Raw genomic sequence first — 20,891 nt, 5'->3', positions numbered from 1 at the left:
GATGAGGCCTTCTTTTCAGCCCGCCCCTTGGTCTTTATGTCATACTTCAGAGCGGAGGGGGGCTCCGGCTGCAGGTATTGCTCTTACCGTCAGTTAGTTTCTTAGCTGTAATTGCACACAAGACAAAACTGGAAGAAAACGAAAGGGGGAGCCACAAAGGGAGGGATTTTTTTTTCCTTTGTGACTTTTTTATGCATTTTATGTATTAACTACACCTGTCGTTAATACATTTTTGCCAATATGGTAGAAAAGCGAGAGGCAGCGGTTTCATCGGGTTCAGGGTTATTAGACAGTTGAACTGTGAGAACAAAAAAATGACTTTGCTAAAAGTGCTTGAGCAATGGACTTCCTGATTACTGTGTTATCTTGGCAAGACATCCGGAGGACTAATCCTAGACAATGTTGCTTTGATGGCATGCTCCATTCTGAACAGCTACATACTGTGTACAGCTGAAAACCTTAAAGGGGTTATCTCATGAAAACTGTTTAACATCTGTTAACAAAATAAGTGAAGGGTATTTACTTTTGGGGGGCAGCTGAAATACATCCCATTCGTGGAGGGGACAAGAGGATTCCTTATTTTTGAAATCACAGGAGTTCCCAGCAGACTGGTCCCCACCATCTGTTATTATCTTTGTGGGATAACCCCTTTAATTTAAAGAGGACTTGTAACCTCTACTGCAATGTCTGTTTTAGTAACAACTTGCATTCCCCAGGTGATTCTTGTAGCAGAAGTTCCTATGACTCTGTGTTGTACCATTCCTTTATTTATACCAACTAAAAGCGTTATGAATGAATTACTAGCAGTTTACAAAGAGGATCCAGATGGGCGTTACCATTTCGCAAAGTAATAACTTCAGCTCTTAGGAGCCAATACAGTCTAATACTGTACGGAGCGCTTGCACCGTACAGTATTTAAAGTTTTATGCAAATCGACTTCGGATGTTTCATCCGAAGTCGATTCGCTCATCCCTTATAGCCAGTATAGATTTTCAGCTAACTTCATCATGGGCAGCCACAGGAGTTGTCTTATGAAAGAGGTGGTGATCTGGAGAAGTTGAACTGTATACATCTGTATCCTCTGTCTGGTGAGAAACTACGCATCCATTCTGCTGCCCTTGGCCCACACTACACTACATTACATTTTACAGAAAAGGGAGACAGAGTACTGCAAGAAACGGAACTACCCAAGAAGTCCCTCAGTAGAGAAGTCTGTATGTGAAAAGTAAAATATAGAAGGAAATAAAGAGGGAATGTTTGGTCCAGCAAAGTATTCAGATCTGAATGTTTAGTGATTTCACATAGCTAAGAGGTAAAACAGACATAGAAAAGGTACAGAACAGATAATTATCCTAGGAGAAGTTCAATTGTCTGTATGGGGACTATGGTTACTAATATTACCAGACTTAATTAAAAGGATTGTCTGAGGTAATTAAAAATCTCAAACAAGCCCTACAATATCTGAAAATAAGCCGTACTCACCACTTTCTCCAGGGCCATTCTCTACTACCGTACTGGTCTGGTACCCCGCCGCTGCTTGTTTATATGTTGTAGCAGTATGACACTGTGACCTGCAGGTACATGTCACTGCTGAAGACATATACCAACACTTCCTCAAGGCAGTTTTCTAATCCAGCAGTGGCAGGAGGACTAGACCGGTACCACATAGAATGGCAATGGAGAAAAGGGTGAATATAACCTATTTTTTTTTACTTTAAACTATTCCAAAGCTTGTCCACGGTTTCAAAATTATCTCAGACAATGCTTTCAACTCCTCTGTGCTAGGACAGATATATATGGCATACAGGCACAGGGTATTTAAGGCGCAAGCTCACAAGCTGAAACCACTCCATACACAGCGGGTGCCAGCTGTATACAAATGAGGGCTTTAGTGCACTGAGGGGCGGGGCTTAGACCCTCTGTGCACCTCAGCTTCCTGTACGGACCCTGTTCCGGATTTGCATGAAGAACAAAAGTCTCTTTTCTCAGGAACACCGCAACATGTTTTCACAAGAATATGTATAATTTTAATCATTGGGATCAACCCTACCAGGCAGTATGCCTAAAGAAGTAGGGTTGATTCTGATGACAGGAAGGCGTTTGGTTGCATCTCCAGCCAGAAGTATAAAGGTGAAGGAGCGACATGTAGCAGACAGAGCAGTCTGGATGTCTAGGCAATTGTACTGTAAAGATCACTAGGAGAGCCTCCCAGCAGTGTATGAATGCAAAGGCACCAGGTCTACTTGCCCTCTCTGATGTGTCCCCTGCTGTAATTTCTGGCAGGAGACGTGGCTCAAGATGTACTCAGAGGATTGAAAGATATGCTTACAAATACCTAAAATGTACCCTCCTCAAGGGTATAACTTGTGGCTCCCTGTAAGACTACATGTTAGCTTGTACTGGCAGGAAGCCACAAGACATAATGTTGAAGAAGATCTAGAGGGAACAAAATCTCTAGTGTTTAGAAAGTTGTCAACTTGATATCTTTCTTCTACTTGCTGACTAATTGCCAGAATTTTTTCTGGATGCACTTGACACAAATTAAGTAAAAGATGACGTAAACTCATACATTCTGTTGTGTGCCATGACTTTGGATGGAAGTCTTGTTTCACCATAACGGGTCCTCCGCTGGCACCATACTGAAAAGGCGGACTTGCAGGTCTCATTCTTAAAGGTTAACTGTCATGTTTTCATCAAAACAAATCAATTTTAGCATACGTTAATGCTGCAGCAGCATTATGCATAAAGAAATCTTTAGTTTTTCCACATACCACTGTTTTCCTTGAGTTTTTACCTTAGTTACGGCTGTTTAAACATTTACAATATGAGGACTTTCTCAAGATGGCTCCTCTGCCAGTTCTCTGAGGCCAAAACTGCTTTCCCTCACTTCCCATACATTCTTGCTGTAGCCAGCAGCTCCCTGCCAGCCAATCAGATTGGATTACTGAGAGACACGCCTCCTCACTCTGAAGCCTAATGCAGGCATGCAGTGTGAAGGACCGCCCCTCCGTCTTCCTATCTTCTTAGCCGGAGACAGACAAGCCATAGCAATGGTCTTTTAAGGGAGCAGTGGAAAGGGACGGGAGATACTAATGAAAGCTGTTATTATAAGGTAATTACAGACCTTTTGGCAATCATTGACAGACTAACTCAGATATACATGCCTAGCTCTAATAAACTAGGAAATAAAAAAATATGACAGTTACCCTTTAAAGATTGTAAGACATTTTGTACACTGTGTAGCCTACATGACTACTACAGCCTAAAAATGGTATAAATTAAAACCCTGTGGTTCTCCACAACATTTCACAGAACATGCTCAAGGTAAATTACCATGTGCCCTCCTTTTTCACCTTTCTGCTGTCTCTTATTCATCAGACTACCCTACCCCGTGCACTTGGTTGGACCAGTGCTGAACCAAATCAGAGTATCAAGTGTTGGATCAGATAAAGATTATGGAGCAGATTCCACCACACCAATATCTGGAATCGGATTAGATAAAGATTATGGAGCAGATTCCACCACACCAATATCTGGAATCGGATTAGATAAAGATTATGGAGCAGATTCCAAATCTGAGTATATCAGCAAACGTTGCAGTCATGAAATAAGCCTGATTTCCAGGAGGCATTGCATGTTCCTGCACAGCATACAGTAATTTAGGAATATTGATAACAAGGCGGTGTGGTGGCTCAGTGATGAGCACTGTTGCCTTGGGTCCTGAAATCGAATTTGATCAAGAACATCAGCATGGCATGCCTAGAGTATGTTCCCTCTGTATCTGCAGTAGGGTTGTCATGATACCAAAATTTTTATTAGATTTTGATACCATAAGTATTGCGAAACTAGATACCACGTGGAAATAAAAAAAAAAAAAAAAAGCCGTGAGCATTACGCATTTTATGGAACGTCCAGCCCAAAATAAAACAAACCTATCCTATTTTTGGGGGGTCAAAGTGACAAAAAAAAAATAATCAAATTGCACATTTTTTTTCTTCTTTCTGTTATGGCGTTCACCGCATAGGAGATATTTTGTAATATTTTTATAGTTTGGACTTTTTTGGACGTGGCGATATGTAATATGTTTATTTATGGTTTATATATTTTATATGTAAAATTGGGAAAGGGGGTGATTTAAACTTTTTTTTTTTTTACTTTTTATTTAATAACTATTAGCCCTCTTGGGGGCTAGAACCTAGGATCTTTTAATCTCTTGTCCTATTAGAGATCTATTAGGGTGAATAGGACTTCACACTCTCCCTGTGCTTTGTGCACACGGCAGCAGGAAGCTTACCATGGCAGCCATGGAAGGCTTCAGTAGTGTTCTGGCTGCCATGGTAACCGATGGAAGCCCCACAATTACAATGCTGGGGCTCCGATCGGAAGCTACCACGACGACTTCCCCACCAATGAGGATGGGGGGTACCCCATAGTCACTGCCACCAGTCATTTTAATACTGGGGGGGGGGGGGGGGGGGTCACCAATGATTATAAAATGTATAATATTGGGGTTAGAGGGGGCGCACTGCGCCACCAATGACGATAACTAACCTTTTAATGCAAATATAGGCGTCTGATGCAAGCGGCAGCATCACATACCCGGCCTCTCTGACAAGGCGCTGCAATTCCTGTCAATTAACCTCTCAGGTGCGGCACCTGAGGGGTTAATTGCCGCGGATCGCATCGCCTTGTCAGAGAGGCGGGGTGTTGGGTATGTAATACTGCCGCCGACACACGCCGCCTATGTTTGAATTAATAGGTGGTTAGTTATCCTCCCCTCTCTCTTCTCATTGGTGGGAGCGGCACAGTGGGAAGGGAGGGACTCCCTCCTTCTCCACTGTGCAGCCGAGGAGAACATAGTGCGCACTGAGAGCAGAGCATGCCATGTTCTCTGATACTAGGCTGCGCAGTAGTGCAGTCTAGTATCTGTAAATGGCAAATCCTGGTATCTTATCGATCCAGGTAGGGTTGTCACGATACCAAAATTTTGATATCGAATACTCGATACCATGCAAAAGAATAAATCACCAAAAAAGCAGTTACGCATTTTATGGGACGTTCGGCCCATAATAGAACAGTCCTATCCTGATTTTTGGGGGGATAATGTGAATCGCGCTTTTTTTTTTTTTTTTCTTCTGTTACGGCGTTCACCGCATAGGAGATATTTTTTAATATTTTGATAGTTTGAACTTTTCGGACGTGGCGACATGTAATGTGTTTGTTTATTTATTGTTTATATATTATATGTAAAAGTAGGAAAGGGGGTGATTTAGGCTACTTTCACACTAGCGTTCGATCGGATCCGTTCTGAACGGATCCGATCATAATAATGCAAACGGAGGCTCCGTTCAGAACGGATCCGTCTGCATTATATTGGCATATAAAAGCTAAGTGTGAAAATAGCCTCGGACGGATCCGTCCAGACTTTCAATGTAAAGTCAATGGGGGACGGATCCGCTTGAAGATTGAGCCATATTGTGGCATCTTCAAACGGATCCGTCCCCATTGACTTACATTGTAAGTCTGGACGGATCCGCACGCCTCCGCACGGCCAGGCGGACACCCGAACGCTGCAAGCAGCGTTCAGCTGTCCGCCTGTCCGTGCGGAGCGGAGGCTGAACGCCGCCAGACTGATGCAGTCTGAGCGGATCCGCATCCATTCAGACTGCATCAGGGCTGGACGGAAGAGTTCGGGTCCGCTCGTGAGCCCCTTCAAACGGAGCTCACGAGCGGACAGCCGAACGCTAGTGTGAAAGTAGCCTTATACATATATTTTTTTACTTTTAATCCCTTGTCCTATTCATCCTAATACAGATCAGGGTGAATGGGACTTCACACTCTCCTTGCTGCCCTGTTCATAGTACACACAACAGCAGGGAGATTATCATGGCAGTCAAGGTTTCAGTAGCGTCCTCGCTGCCATGGAAACCGATCGGAGCCCCAGGATTACACTGCTGGGGCTCCGATCACAACTGCCACTGCACCACCAATGATTTTAATACTGGGGGGGTTGGGGGCGCATTGTGCCACCAATGTTTTGAAACCATTAAATACAAGTACAGGAGGCGGGTGCCGGCGGCAACACATAGCCGGCACCCAACCTCTATGACAAGGAGCTGCGCTCAGCAGCAGTTAACTCCTCAGGTGCCGCACCTGAGGGGGTTAACTGCCGCTGATTGCAGCTCCTTGTCATAGAGGTCAGGTGCCGGCTGTGTTTCTGAAGCTGACACCCACCTCCTGTATTTGTATTAATGAGTTACTTCTCTTCATTGGTGGCGCAGTGGACACAGCGCCTCCTCTCCTCCGCCCCTCTCTCCTGTCATTGGTGGCAGCGGCACAGGGGTGAGGGGGAGAGTGTGACTCCTTCTCCACTGTGCTGCTGAGGGAACATAGTGCACACTGAGAGCAGCGTGCTCCATGTTCTCTGATACTAGGCAGCACAGTAGTGCAGCCTAGTATCGGTAAATGGCAAATCCCGGTATTGAATCGATTGGGTATTGATAATTCGATACCTGGTGCAAACCCTAATCTGCAGAATAAATTAGTAAGGACAAAGAAGAAATATCATATGTCAGAAAACTAAGGTATAACACATTAATAGACCTCATGCCCATGGCCACATCAGATTTTGGGTCCGCAAAAAACAAACCCACGCCCATCAATAGAAAGGGCTAATGTAGTTCACAAATAGGAGTTTTGCAATTGTGAAAAATGTAGATGTGTGCATGACCCCAGAGAAATGAATGGGTTAGTGGGGTATCCATTGAAAAAAACCTGCATGGTATATGCACTGCAGTATTGCAATGCATAAATGTGAGGAGCTATGTATGCCTTGCATTACACTGGTGTGATACAATACAAGAAAATATTGTGGGTGAAAAAAAGAACCCCAAAAATAACCAGTATTGGTTAGAAACTTAGAGATGTAGAGAAGGGGCTCCTTCCCTCTGTGCTGAATCTCATTGTGCTTTAGAAAACGGTAAATGGTTTTGTGTTGTGGTGCAGACTCTGAAATCATCATAGTTAAACTGCTACACCCATTTCCCTACTTCCTTTTAACCCACTCCCTTCCAACACATCTCTATCGCTTTGAGGAAGAATTAACTGCAGCCTTCAAAGACATACTAGAGAAGACATAACGGAGTACAGAAAGGCAATTTCATCATCACGGTAATAAAGAACTTTTAACATTGGCACAAGTTGCACAATCATCCACTAAAGAAGAATTAATCAGCTTCAAGGGGGCTATGTGGACATCATAGTGGGGGACAGAGGTGTACTCCCCTCACTTGGTCACCCATTCATTTGACAATCGTTTTTCATTACCACAGTTGGACGGTCACAGATAAGCTTCACCGAGCTACAGTGTCAGTGGACAATGGCACACGCTTAATAAATCTGGCTCTTAAAAAGACAGGGGCCAATTTGCACTACAATTTGTAACACTTTCTGTTCTTAGGATTGGTAAATCTCATGGAAAAATGGCAGCTATGCCCCTCTCGGATAACCCCTGCCCACTTTTTTCACTAAGGGGAAAGAAAAGTCAAGACCATAAATTTATGACTTTTTATGCCACAAATCACTTAATAAAAGGTCCCACAATGTTCTAAAAAAAGATTTTATCAGGGAAGGGTCCTGCAAGTCAATCATTGTTTGCAGTAAGAAATAATGACAATTCGATTGGGGTGTGGGACATGATTAGGAGTATGAATAGCGATCTTTTCTCTGAAAACAACCCAAGACTAACTCTTTCTTAACATCACTACAGATCCCATGCTAGACCTCCAGAGATATGACTTTTATGAACAGCACGGTTGCTCAGTAGTTCGCACTAGTGCCTTGCAGCCCTGGGGTCCTAGGTTCAGACAAGATCTGCATGCTCTCCCCATGCTTGTCTGGGTCTACTCCAGATAATCTGGTTTCCTTCCATACTCTGTAGACATACTACAGCAAGTGATGATAATGTCTGTAAAGTGCTGAAGTCAGCTGATGAGTTTTTATAAAGAAAAACATTGTTTTAATTAGTTTTTTGTTATTAGAGTACTCGATTTATTGATAAAATATTCAATTACAAAAATAGTCGATAGCTGCAGCCCCAGTCATAGATAACTACACTGCCTGTCCAAAAAAATAATAAAAAAATAAATAGATTATCAAATGGGGTTAAAGGTCTAGACTCTGTGGTGGCCAATCCATGTGTGAAAATTATGTATCCTGCTCCCTGAACCACTCTTTCACAATTTGAGCCCGATAAATCCTGGCATTGTCATCTTGGAATATGCCCGTGCCGTCAGGGAAGAAAAAATCCATTGATGGAATAACCTGGTCATACACTATGTTCAGGTAGTCAGCTGACCTCATTCTTGGAGCACATACTGTTGCTGAACCTAGACCTGACCAACTGCAGCAACCCCAGATCATAACACTGCCCCCACAGGCTTGTACAGTAGGAACTAGGCATGATGGGTGCATCGCTTCATCTGCCTCTCTTCTTCCCTTGAGTTCCCTTCACATTGTGCGTGTGGAAATGCTGTTTTTCTTCGATTTGATTACACGATCATTCAGGATTTTTTCCCCGCCAGATTTCTTCCTTGAATACGATGGGTCCCCACTATCCTTCCAATTTTTAATAATGCATTGGACAGTTCTTAACCCAATTTTTGTAGTTTCTGCAATCTCCTTAGATGTTTTCTCTGCTTGATGCATGCCAATAATTTGACCCTTCTCAAACAGACATGGTTGTTTAAGAGATGAGAAGCAACTCATTGCACCAGTTGGGGTTAAATAACTTATTGCCAGCTGAAAGATAATCGTCCATGCAGTAATTATCCAATAGGAGGCTTATAACTATTTGCTTAGTTAAATCCTGGTGGCGACTTGCCTTTTTTGGGGCAGGCAGTGTATTTATCTCCAGATTTAGTAACATAGCATATAAGGCCGAAAAAAGACATTTGTCCATCCAGTTCGGCCCGTTATCCTGCAAGTTGACCCAGAGGAAGGCGCAAAAAAAACAAACAAAAAAAAAACCTGAGGTACAAGCCAATTTTTTCCCATTTGAGGGGGGAAAAAAATTCCTTCCCGACAATCAGAATAACTCCCTGGATCAACAACCTCTCTCTAGTATCCAACTAAAATAAGCTACACAGGATGCTTCTGCTTACCTGTTCTTTCTCCAGCATATCGGATTTCCTCAAAATCTTCATTGCATACACATGACCAGTGTCTTTCTTCTGAACCAGTCTGACCTACAAGAAAAAAAAGTCACTTAGATTCTTTTAGGATTCACACTAATTTTCTCCATCAGTTCATATTTCTATATGTGTTATACTAATAACTGAAAGCAATACATTTTGTCTTCTTACCTCCCCAAAAGCTCCTCTTCCTATTACTTTCAAGGATTCAAAATCCTCTAATCCCAAGCGTGTTCTCTTCAGTCGTAGAAACTCTGTTTCTTTTCGAGCATGTGCCGACCTTCGCATCTTTTTCTAGTTTTGTATGCAATAAAAATATGTTAGCTAGTGAAAAGTAGTCTACAAAACTGTTCCTTGTTTTGGAACCAAGGGACTGATGTCAAAAAGTGGTACAGGAATGGAATAGCTAAATAAGGCTACTTTCACATATGCATATAAACTATCCGGCAGAGAAACAGCCTGCCGGAGTTCACTTTATCCAACATAGCCAGATAGGGCCGGAGCACGACCAGACCCCATTGAGTAGAATGAGACCTGGAGGCGATTTGGCCTGTTTGCGGGACCTGACGGTATTTGACTGGACAAAAACTAGTAAAAGCACAGTTTTCTGTCCAGGTGATTCCTGCAGTAATGCCGGAAGCAGGCTGGATCTCCGCTGCGTCCCACCGTATTTCAACATTGCCAGATAGGGCTGCCAGACCCCATTGATTAGAACTGGACATGGTGATCTGGCCGGTTTCCAGCATGAGTGTCGGGATTGGACAAAAAAAAATATAAAAAAAAATATAAAAAAAAATAAAAGGTGCTTGCACTAGTGCCAGAAACAGGCCTGCCAGGTCCCCTTCTAGTCAATGGGGTCTGGCAGTGTTATGGCCCTATCCAGCTATGCGGATACGATGAACTCTGACAGAACAGCCTGTCGGACAGTTTAAACACATACAGTACAGACCAAAAGTTTGGACACACCTTCTCATTCAAAGAGTTTTCTTTATTTTCATGACTATGAAACCAAAGCACAGATTTCCACTGGTCTAATGTCCATTCCTTGTGTTCTTTAGCCCAAACAAGTCTCTTCTGCTTGTTGTCTGTCCTTAGCAGTGGTTTCCTAGCAGATATTCTGCCATGAAGGCCTGATTCACACAGTCTCCTCTTAACAGTTGTTCTAGAGATGTGTCTGCTGCTAGAACTCTGTGTGGCATTGACCTGGTCTCTAATCTGAGCTGCTGTTAACCTGCGATTCCTGAGGCTGGTGACTCGGATGAACTTATCCTCCGCAGCAGAGGTGACTCTTGGTCTTCCTTTCCTGGGGCAGTCCGCATGTGAGCCAGTTTCTTTGTAGCGCTTGATGGTTTTTGTGACTGCACTTGGGGACACTTTCAAAGTTTTCCCAATTTTTCGGACTGACTGACCTTCATTTCTTAAAGAAATGATGGCCACTCGTTTTTCTTTACTTAGCTGCTGTTTTCTTGCCATAATACAGTCTATTCAGTAGGACTATCAGCTGTGTATCCACCTGACTTCTCCACAACGCAACTGATGGTCCCAACCCCATTTATAAGGCAAGAAATCCCACTTATTAAACCTGACAGGGCACACCTGTGAAGTGAAAACCATTTCAGGTGACTACCTCTTGAAGCTCATCAAGAGAATGCCAAGAGTGTGCAAAGCACTAATCGAAGCAAAAGATGGCTACTTTGAAGAACCTAGAATATGACATATTTTCAGTTGTTTCACACCTTTTTGTTATGTATATAATTCCACATGTGTTAATTCATAGTTTTGATGCCTTCACTGTGAATCTACAACTTGAATGAGAAGGTGTGTCCAAACTTTTGGTCTGTACTGTATGTGAAAGTAGCCTAAGAGGAGTAGATTACACATTTTTTATTTTCACATTACCGTATTTTTCGCCCCATAAGACGCACTTTTTCTTCCCCCAAAATGGGGGAGAAATGCCCCTGCGTCTTATGGGGCGAATGCTTGCAGTTTTACATCGCTGGCAGCGATGTAGGAGCGAGCGGGGACTCGGGGAGGGACTGGGAGGAGGGTCTGGGGGCTGGCAATAGCGGCGGGGCGGTGCAGTCAGTGTAGTATAGCACCGCCCCGCCGCTCTGGTATACTAATATACGATGTCATATTCAATTAATAATTATCAAACATGCCCCCTCACTCCTATTACTACCTTACATCCTAATCGCTGCTGTTGAATTCATGCAGGCCGGGCGGGCGGCAGCGTAACTCTTGTCACGTGCCTGCGCCGCCTACTTTATGAATGAAGCAGGCGGCGCAGGCAAGTGATGTCAGTGAGACGCGCTGGCCATGTTGTGACGTCAGTGAGACGCGCCGGCCACTGTTATGGGCTGGGGGTCTGTGGATGGCACATATACAACAGTGCCAGCCACAGATCCCCCCCCCCCGTAACAGTGCAAGCCACAGATCCCCCCCATAACAGTGACCATCAACGACAGATCTCCCCCCCCCCCATAACAGTGTCCGTCATCCACAGATCCCCCCCCCCCCCATAACAGTGTCAGTCATTCACAGATCCCCTCCCCCATAACAGTGTCAGTCATCCACAGATCCCCAGTAATAGTGCCATCCACGGACCACCATTAGTTCCAAACCCACCAAACACACAGCACACCTTTTGGTAAAAAATATTTTTTTTCTTATTTTCCTCCCAAAAACCTAGGTGCGTCTTATGGGCCGGTGCGTCCTATAGGGCGAAAAATACGGTATACGAAATCTAAAACTCATTGTTACAACCTGTAAACCCCCTTTAAAGCCAGATTTTCATAGAGGGGTTTGGTGCAGTTTGTTTCTAAAGGGGCCAAAGCCAGGAGGGAAAGTGTTACCTCTCACTAGTTTTGGCTGAAAAGGCGGCCAATGTAAATTCTAAATTCAATTGAATAGTCAAAGGAAAAATTTCTCAGACATGCTGATTATTGAACAGCAAACCAGGTATGTCCTGACCATGGCTTAGAAGCATCAGACATGGCCTAGAGGGGATAACGCTGGATCTGTACATTTTGGTGCAGATATATCACAAAAAAAAATTTTTAATAAATTTGCTTGTTTGGATCCAGAAATGTCATGTTATTGTCTTCATGTATGCAGTTCAGATTTTTTATTTTTTTTATTTATTGAGAACTCATCAGGGTAAAATTAGTCCCATGCTTACCAACGTTAGATGGTCTGATCTACCTAAGCAGATACATAATTAGGTACAGTGCACAGTGTGCAGGAGTCGCACAGTTTGTACTAATGAAGCGATCTGATCCTAAACCTGTGCGAGGTCAGTATATTGGGAAAGGCATTACTGATCTCAAAGGACGAGATATTGTCGAGTTATCGGCAGTAAATATACAGCAACTTTTAATGGTACTGAATTATGGATAAACAAAAACTCCGCGCCAATACCCTCTTGGAATAGTACACTTTCATTTTTCGTGGTAATTGCTGCCGAGAAGACTGTACTCATTTATTTTCCAATAATTAGAATTCCTAGGACGATTTTCTAGGCATGCTAATTGTTAACAGAATGTCTGATAACTAGCACTGGAGAGAGAGTCTGGGTTGTAAAAAACCTGCAACTGAATTTATTTTTTTTTTTTTTAATGAAAAATACAAAATGATACTAAATTGGCTCAATAAGGCTTCATGCACATAACCATAATTGATCCACGTGCTATCCGCATTTTTGGTGGATGGCACACTGACCCATTCATTTCTATGGGACTTTGCACACATCTGTTTTTTGTGGATTCATGCGGCATTTCAGCAAATTACAGGGCATGTCCTATTCTTGTATGCATCAGAGGTGGATTGACCATAGATAATAATGGTATTGCTGGCCCTGCTTTCCATCAATTTGAACCCAACTACAAAACGGGCCACTTTTCATATTTTTTCCAGGGCCACTTTAAGTTCCCAGTCCGCCCCTGGTATGCATTGTGGATCAAAATAGTCATTTTTATTTAGGACTGAAAAATTAGTGCACACAGAAGGTATTTGTATTTTATGGGGCTGTGGTTTACCAAACCATAAAAAAAATTTCAGCAAATTACAGGGACAAAGCCAAACATTTGCTTCAGTGACATTAGAACCTTTCATATGAACCTAGAACAGGTTATAGGCCAGTGATGGGGAACCTTTTACAGACCGAGTGCCCAAACTACAACATAAACCCACTTATTTATCGCAAAGTGCCAACACGGCAATTTACCTTGAATACTACAGTCCAATATAGTATATCTTCCATGTACTTTATAATTTATCTATAATAGCCGGCCTACATTCAAGGTGCTTCCTGTGCCAATCATAGTGTGCCCTGTGCTGATGACTGACAGGAGAAGTCTAAGGCATATTGGTACACCATAGATGTTTTCCAGGGTGTGGGTGCCCACAGAGAGGGCTCCGAGTGCCACCTCTGGCACCCGTGCCATAGGTTCGCCATCACTATTATAGGCTATGTATACCTTAAATGTATTTTCTATATCCAATTGAATGTGATAAAATTCATGTTTGTAATTGTGTTAAAGATTGTCAAGAGTTTGTCTTATGCAGCCTGCATTTATCTTCTTATGACTTATTCATAGCCCGTCGCTCTGTTTGATAGCCTTCCCTCTATGAGGAGCCAGTCCTATCAATGATTATTAGCCTTCCCTCTAAAAGGAGGCAGTCCTATCAGTGATTGAATGCCTTCCTTCTAGGAGGAGGCAGTCATATCAGTGATTGTTAGCCTTCCCTCTGAGGAGGCGGTCCTATCAGTGATTGATAGCCTTCCCTCTATGAGAAGCCGCTCCTATCAGTGATTATTAGCCTTCCCTCTATGAGGAGCCGCTCCTATCAGTGATTATTAGCCTTCCCTCTAAAAGAAGGCAGTCCTATCAGTGATTGAATGCCTTCCTTCTATGAGGAGCCGGTCCTATCAGTGATTGATAGCCTTCCCTCTATGAGGAGCCGCTCCTATCAGTGATTATTAGCCTTCCCTCTATGAGGAGCCGCTCCTATCAGTGATTATTAGCCTTCCCTCTAAAAGAAGGCAGTCCTATCAGTGATTGAATGCCTTCCTTCTATGAGGAGCCGGTCCTATCAGTGATTGATAGCCTTCCCTCTATGAGGAGCCGCTCCTATCAGTGATTATTAGCCTTCCCTCTATGAGGAGCCGCTCCTATCAGTGATTATTAGCCTTCCCTCTAAAAGAAGGCAGTCCTATCAGTGATTGAATGCCTTCCTTCTATGAGGAGCCGGTCCTATCAGTGATTGATAGCCTTCCCTCTATGAGGAGCCGCTCCTATCAGTGATTATTAGCCTTCCCTCTATGAGGAGCCGCTCCTATCAGTGATTATTAGCCTTCCCTCTAAAAGAAGGCAGTCCTATCAGTGATTGAATGCCTTCCTTCTATGAGGAGCCGGTCCTATCAGCGATTGATAGCCTTCCCTCTATGAGGAGCCGGTCCTATCAGTGATTATTAGCCTTCCCTCTATGAGGAGCCGCTCCTATCAGTGATTATTAGCCTTCCCTCTATGAGGAGCCGCTCCTATCAGTGATTATTAGCCTTCCCTCTAAAAGAAGGCAGTCCCATCAGTGATTGTTAGCCTTCCCTCTGAGGAACGGGGGCAGCTGAGCAGGTTGTGCTACTCGGTTTCTGTAGCTCCCATTCACTCAGCTGTCTCTGTAACTCCAGCCAACCTGGCCTCTGCATAAAATGGGTATTCCAAACTCAGCCATGAATGGTGAGGTGGGATTACCCCCATAAAAGAGCACAGCACGTCATCAACAGGCAAAGGATGACCTCTGACACAACCAGTCATCTCTTGAAATAATCACCACCTCATCTCCAGTACCAAAATACACAAATATTCTGAATGGATGGCAAGTTTCAATCTTTTGCTGTTGCTATGTCATTTACAACTTTTTTTTTTGCGACATAGCAAATGCCATTTATGCAATACACTCCGTCTGAAAGAATATTCTAGGGATGAAAAGGAGTTGGTCTGTGGCACACTTCTGAGGGCACAGAGGAAGCGTGTGCCAGCATTGCATAACATCTGATGCCTTCATTTCCTCATACTCTTAGAAAGGTGTGGCAGCTATAAACTAATATACGCGGTGTAGAAAGAGATAGCTGTCTGTCTGCACGCGCTACAATCGCCACAAGCTCTCTCTGTACCCTCATGTACTTCTCTGTGTGACAGTAAATTACATACATGTCATCACCGCTCTCTCCTTGGCACAGTACTCATATGTGGCAGAAACATTTCTGTGCCCGAAAGGTTGTTTCTGCAGCATGTGTGCAGATTTCTGCAAACTCGATTCAGATGAATGGGAGAGTTGCAGAAATTTGCTGAAATTTTCTGTAGGTTGCATATGTTCCGAGGTGGCGAGATGAGCGGTGGCACATCTAATCACACAATAGCGGGGGTGATGAGAATCGGTTCTAGAGGGGAGGGGGGGGCAAGCAGCTGCCAAAGGTGTCTGGCAGCAGCCATTTTACTTCTCTCCATTCAGGACACGGCCAAGTTGGACATGCATGGAGGGGATGAAAGAGAGAGAGCTGGCGGCTGAAGGGACATTTGGCCAACAGCTATCTAAGGCCGAATGCACACGGCCGTGTTTGCGGCCGAGAGCGGGCCGTGAAAACCCTGCCGGGATTCCTGCTGACTGCTGGAGCGCATGGCGTCATGGTTTGCTATGACGCCGTGCGCTTCAAGCAGCCGCTCCTGTACAGTAATACACTACTAGTGTATTACTGTCCAGCAGCGGCTGCATGAAGTGCACGGCGTCATAGCAACCCATGACGCTGTGCGCTCCAGCAGTCAGCAGGAATCCCGGCAGGGTTTTCACGGCCCGCACTCGGCCGTGGAACACAGCCATGTGCATTCGGCCTAATGTGCATGGGCAGCCATACAGGAGATAGCAATCTGCAGATCAAGCAAAATTTGGCAATATCTGCCGACAATCTGTGTAGCCAAACACAAAAAATTAAGGGGGAAATTTGTCAAGCCCCGCGCTTTACAATTCTGGCTTTAAAAAGTTGCAGAACAGGTTTTTGGACTTGTCTGCATCAACATTATGCATTGTTACTCCACTCACTCCCTTTTGAGAAGTGACTGGGACAGCAGGCATGGTGCCTCGTCGGTTTTAGGCCTCCTGCACGTGAACTTAGGTGTACTGTTGCCGTACTGCGGATGCGCAATACACGAGCACCATTCCATGTGCATTCCGCATCACGGATGCGGACCCATCAACTTGAATGGGTCCGCAAATCCAGAGATGCGGAACTGAAGCACGGAACGGAACACTACGGAGTGCTTTTGTGGGTTCCGTTCTGTACTTCCGTCCCGCAAAAATACAGAACTTGCTCTATATTTTTGCGGAACGGACGGATGCCGACACATTCAAGTTGAATGGGTCTGGATCTGTCCCGGCGGCCGCACGGAGGTTGCCCGTGCATTATGGACCGCAAATTGCAGTCCCCAAAGCATGGAACGAATGCCAGATTTATCAACTGCTAATTTTTAAAGTCGCAAAGACTGTCGTCATCTTACTATTGGAAAGGCAGGAGTAAAACATGCATTACCATCAAGACAGAAGTGTTAGACTTAAAGATCCACCAAATATATCAAACCTTGTGCAACATTTCATCAATTTGGCGGAAATTACAGCAATAAAGGCTCCTGCAAAACGAACTGAATTCCCTTCATGATAAATTTACCCCAAGACTAGATGTTACCAGAATAATCTGTGTGCAAAAACAATCTACTGATAAATGTCTCAATGACCAGCTTCAGGCTCCGTTTTAATTTCTAACTTAAAGGGGTAGTCTCACTTCAGCAAATGCCATTTATCATATAATAGTGTAAAGGTTAATATTACTAATGTATTGTGATTGTCCATATTGCTTCCTTTGCTGTCTGGGTTTATTTTCCCATCACATTATACACTGCTCTTTTCCATGGTTATGACCACCCTGCTATCCATGAGTGGTGGCCGTGCTTGCAAACTATAGAAAAAAGTGCTGGCCGGGGCCATAGGAATGAACATAGGCTGGTAGTTTTTTTTTTTGTTATAGTGTGCAAGCATGGCCACCACTGCTGGTTTGCAGGGTGGGCGTAACTCCTGGATACGAGCCGTGTATAGCCAGCAAAGGAAGCAATATGGATAATAACAATACATTAGTAAGTGCCTTGTATTAACTTTCTCTATATAAATGGGAAATAAATTTAACAATTTTTTATATTTTTGTATTTCTGGTATTATTTGTGTATATCAAAAGTGCAAGAAAGGTTTTGGTTTTTAAAATAGTGCAAATAATCTCAATTAAAAGTCTGATTCTGCAGTCAGTCATACTCTCCCATCCATACCTTACTTCTAGCCAATTTACCAAATCTATGCTAGTAAGTAGGGGAGAGATGACACAGGAGTGTGACAGCAGGATCGGACCACCACATAGATACTGTAGAAAAATAAAAAGCAGTTTTTTTTAATCATATTATTTGCAAATTTGCTTCATTTTTTTTATTTTAGATGCAAAAAAGTTAGTTGTGAGTGGACACAACTTAAGTCTAAACATGTGTTGACAAATGCAGTCTGAGAACTGGATGAATTTTAATGCAGAGAGACGAGCATGATGATTTTTATCACAGTGAGAAGACCCTTTTGCCATGCGGGTCACTGTTTCTGGGATACAGATTTTATCACAGTCAGTTATAATGAAGTCAATGCTGTTGCTATACATTTACCTCTTCATCTCGGAGGCCTTCTTCCTCCATGACTTTTTCTAGCCTCTTCTGTCTAAAAACAGAAGCAATAGTAGCGTAAAAAACCGGTGCAGAAACTTTGTCCCACAGTTTGAGAAGACAATTTACAAAATAATATTTCACCTAAGATAAAATAAGTCACAAACGGCATAACTTGCAGAAATCCAATCCTTCCGATAACAGTCAGCAAGGCAGTAAGGTAGGTTTCCATGGCGGATATTCCATGCAGATTTCAGTGCGATTTAAAGGGGCTGTCTCACTTCAGTAAATAGCATTTATCATGCAGGCAAAATTAATACCAGGCACTTACTAATGTATTGTTATAATTTATATTGCTGGCTTGATAAAAAAAATTCCCATCGCATTATACACAGCTCGTTTCCAGCGGTTATGGCAACCACTGCAGCGCAGACATGAGGTGCCTGGGAGAGGAGCTGCTGCGCACGCACAACCATGTGAACTCCCACAGTCCAAGCCACCAGAGAGGCTGACGCTTTTTCCTATAGGGTGCTAGCGCGACCACCGCTGCTGGATTGCAGGGTGGTCGTAACCATGGAAATGAGAAGTGTATAATGTAACAGAAAAATCAAGCCACAAAGGAAGCAAAATGGATAATAACAATACATTAGTAAGGGCTCATGCACACGACCGTATGCCCTCCGAGACATACGGTCCGTGAGCGGGCCATATGTCCCGGAGCTGCATACATTGTGCGCACGGGATCGCACAGCATCATAGGTTACTTGCGCATCGGCCCCAAGTGCCTTGTATTAACTTTGCCTACATGATAAATGCTATTTGCTGAAGTGAGAAAACCCCTTTAATTGAGGAAATCCACCTCCCATTTTTGTCAACAAGAAGTTTGTGCCATGCAGAAACAGGTGGAAAAACTGGCTTAGCTAGTGTTAATGGGGCTATGCTTAGCAAGCCCTACTGAAAAATTTTAAATACATGGGTCAGCCTCGGATTTCTGCCACGAATTCCATGGTGGATTTTTCGAGACAGAATTGTACTGTTCAGACATGGCGGAAAATTTCCATTACAGATCCCAAAGTATGCAAGGCTGTAATCAACAGCAAAAATCCAGAAGAAATCGGCCCCAGAGACCCGCACTGCGGCATTCTCTGGGGCCTATTTTAAGTACTTCACATCGGCTAATGCAAAAGAGACAGGCGCTAAAAGTCCATACACAAAGATGTGGCCACGATCAGACAATCCAACTGTTTGGGTGGTGGCCATGAACACAAAGCCGTTTCCCACAATACAATCATACTTCTGCTGAAAAGTACCATCAATGCCCCTATGAAGTTTCTCAGGCCACAATGAATTAAATGCCATCTCTGGAGTGTTTATCCCTATTTTGACACAAGAAAGATCAGTGTAGAGCAGGGATCAGCAACCTCCGGCACTCCAGATGTTCTGAAACTACAACTCCCAGAATGCTCCCTTCACTTCTATGGGAGTTGTGAGAACAGCTGAGCATGTTTGCATGCTGGGAGTTGTAGTTTCACAGCAGCTGGAGTGCCGAAGGTTGCTGATCCCTGGTGTAGAGTATTGTATTTTCAGGGATTGCTTCTCTGTACAGAATCCACATGAATGAACATGCAGAGGATTAAAAAACAAACAAAAACTATAGCATGGTCAATAGTCTACCCAGACTTGAATAGGGTATGCTAGGTTACTTTAACGTCTGCAGAATTGTGATCCGGACCCCAGTTTCCGGCAGAGAATGTCGGGAATCAGCCAAACACAAACTGCAGCTTGCAGCAATTTCCGTCTGGCCAAATCTCAGCATTTTCTGCTGGATCGCGGCCTAATCTCCGCTGGACCCATTTATAGTTAATGTGGACGGCGGGCATTCTGGTTGCATCCAGCCGTGCTAGATCCAGAGGCAGGCTGCTGTAATTGTTGCCGCAGATGCGAAACTAGCCTAACACCCCATTCACTCGCAACACAGCGGTTTTATTGCTGCCTGGATTTAAAGGGTATCGGTCATCAAAAAAATCGTTATGTAGCTGGCTGATGTGCTAGTGTCAGCAGAACATAACTATGACTTATTTCTCCCAGCTCATCCCCATACACAATCATTGTTTGCCGACAGCAGAGGCTGTTAAAGGGAGTCTGTCACCTCCATATGGCCATATACAGCGCTTACATTGTCCTGTAGCACATCTATACATGAATGTAATGGTACCTTTGTCTTTTTCTTTACACTTGCACCAGCAGGAAGTTCAATTCATATGCAAATGTGAGGCAGTGTGCAGGCGCGGGATCTCGGCAGGGGAATATGAGGGCGGGCAGAGGCTGGGGCAGGGAAACAATGAAAAAAGGCAGAGCAGCCTGGGCCCTAACCCTGGGCACTTTCGAGTGCTCAATTGCATATGAATTAAACTTTGTTTTTGCAGCTTCAGCAAGTGTAAAGAAAAAGACAAAAGGTACCATAACATTCATGTATAGGTGTGCTATAGGACAATGTAAGCACTGTACAGGTGAAACTCGAAAAATTAGAATATCGTGCAAAGTTCATTTATTTCAGTAATGCAGCTTAAAAGATGAAACTAACATGAGATAGACTCAGTACATGCAAAGCAAGATGTTCCAAGCCTCTTTATCTGTTATAATTTGGATGATTATGGCTTACAGCTTATGAAACCCCAAAGTCACAATTTTGAGGTCCCCTTTGCTCAGGGGATATAGATTAATTAGCTGACTAGAGTGTGAGACTTTGAGCCTAGAATATTGAGCCTTTTCACAAAATTCTAATTTTAAGCTTTATTAATGGAATTACTTTTAAATTTGCATTACTGAAATAAATGGACTTTTGCACGATATTCTAATTTTTCGAGTTTCACCTTTATATGGCAATATGGAGCTGAAAGACTCCCTTTAAGATAGCACGATCTTCTGCCGGCAAAAGCCGAATTAGACCACATAA

The 20,891-nt window shown here is 43.6% G+C and overlaps 1 protein-coding gene across 3 annotated transcripts in view; it reads right to left on the bottom strand.

Moving 5' to 3' along the window:
• LOC122933398 (serine/threonine-protein kinase 38) overlaps nt 1–20,891 on the bottom strand; it is a 66,602-nt gene that overhangs the window by 28,787 nt on the left and 16,924 nt on the right. For all 3 annotated transcript variants that reach the window (XM_044288370.1, XM_044288371.1, XM_044288369.1), the window contains exons 3-5: nt 17,939–17,990; nt 9,363–9,485; nt 9,162–9,245 (exon numbers count right to left, since the gene is read on the bottom strand). In XM_044288370.1, the coding sequence (XP_044144305.1) occupies nt 9,162–9,245; nt 9,363–9,485; nt 17,939–17,990 (259 nt within the window). The remainder of the gene's footprint in view (nt 1–9,161; nt 9,246–9,362; nt 9,486–17,938; nt 17,991–20,891) is intronic.

Source organism: Bufo gargarizans, chromosome 3 (assembly GCF_014858855.1).
Source record: "Bufo gargarizans isolate SCDJY-AF-19 chromosome 3, ASM1485885v1, whole genome shotgun sequence".
NCBI classification, from domain to species: Eukaryota; Metazoa; Chordata; class Amphibia; order Anura; family Bufonidae; genus Bufo; species Bufo gargarizans.
Note: the sequence above shows the minus strand (reverse complement) of the source record. Positions and strands in the feature narration are given on the sequence as shown.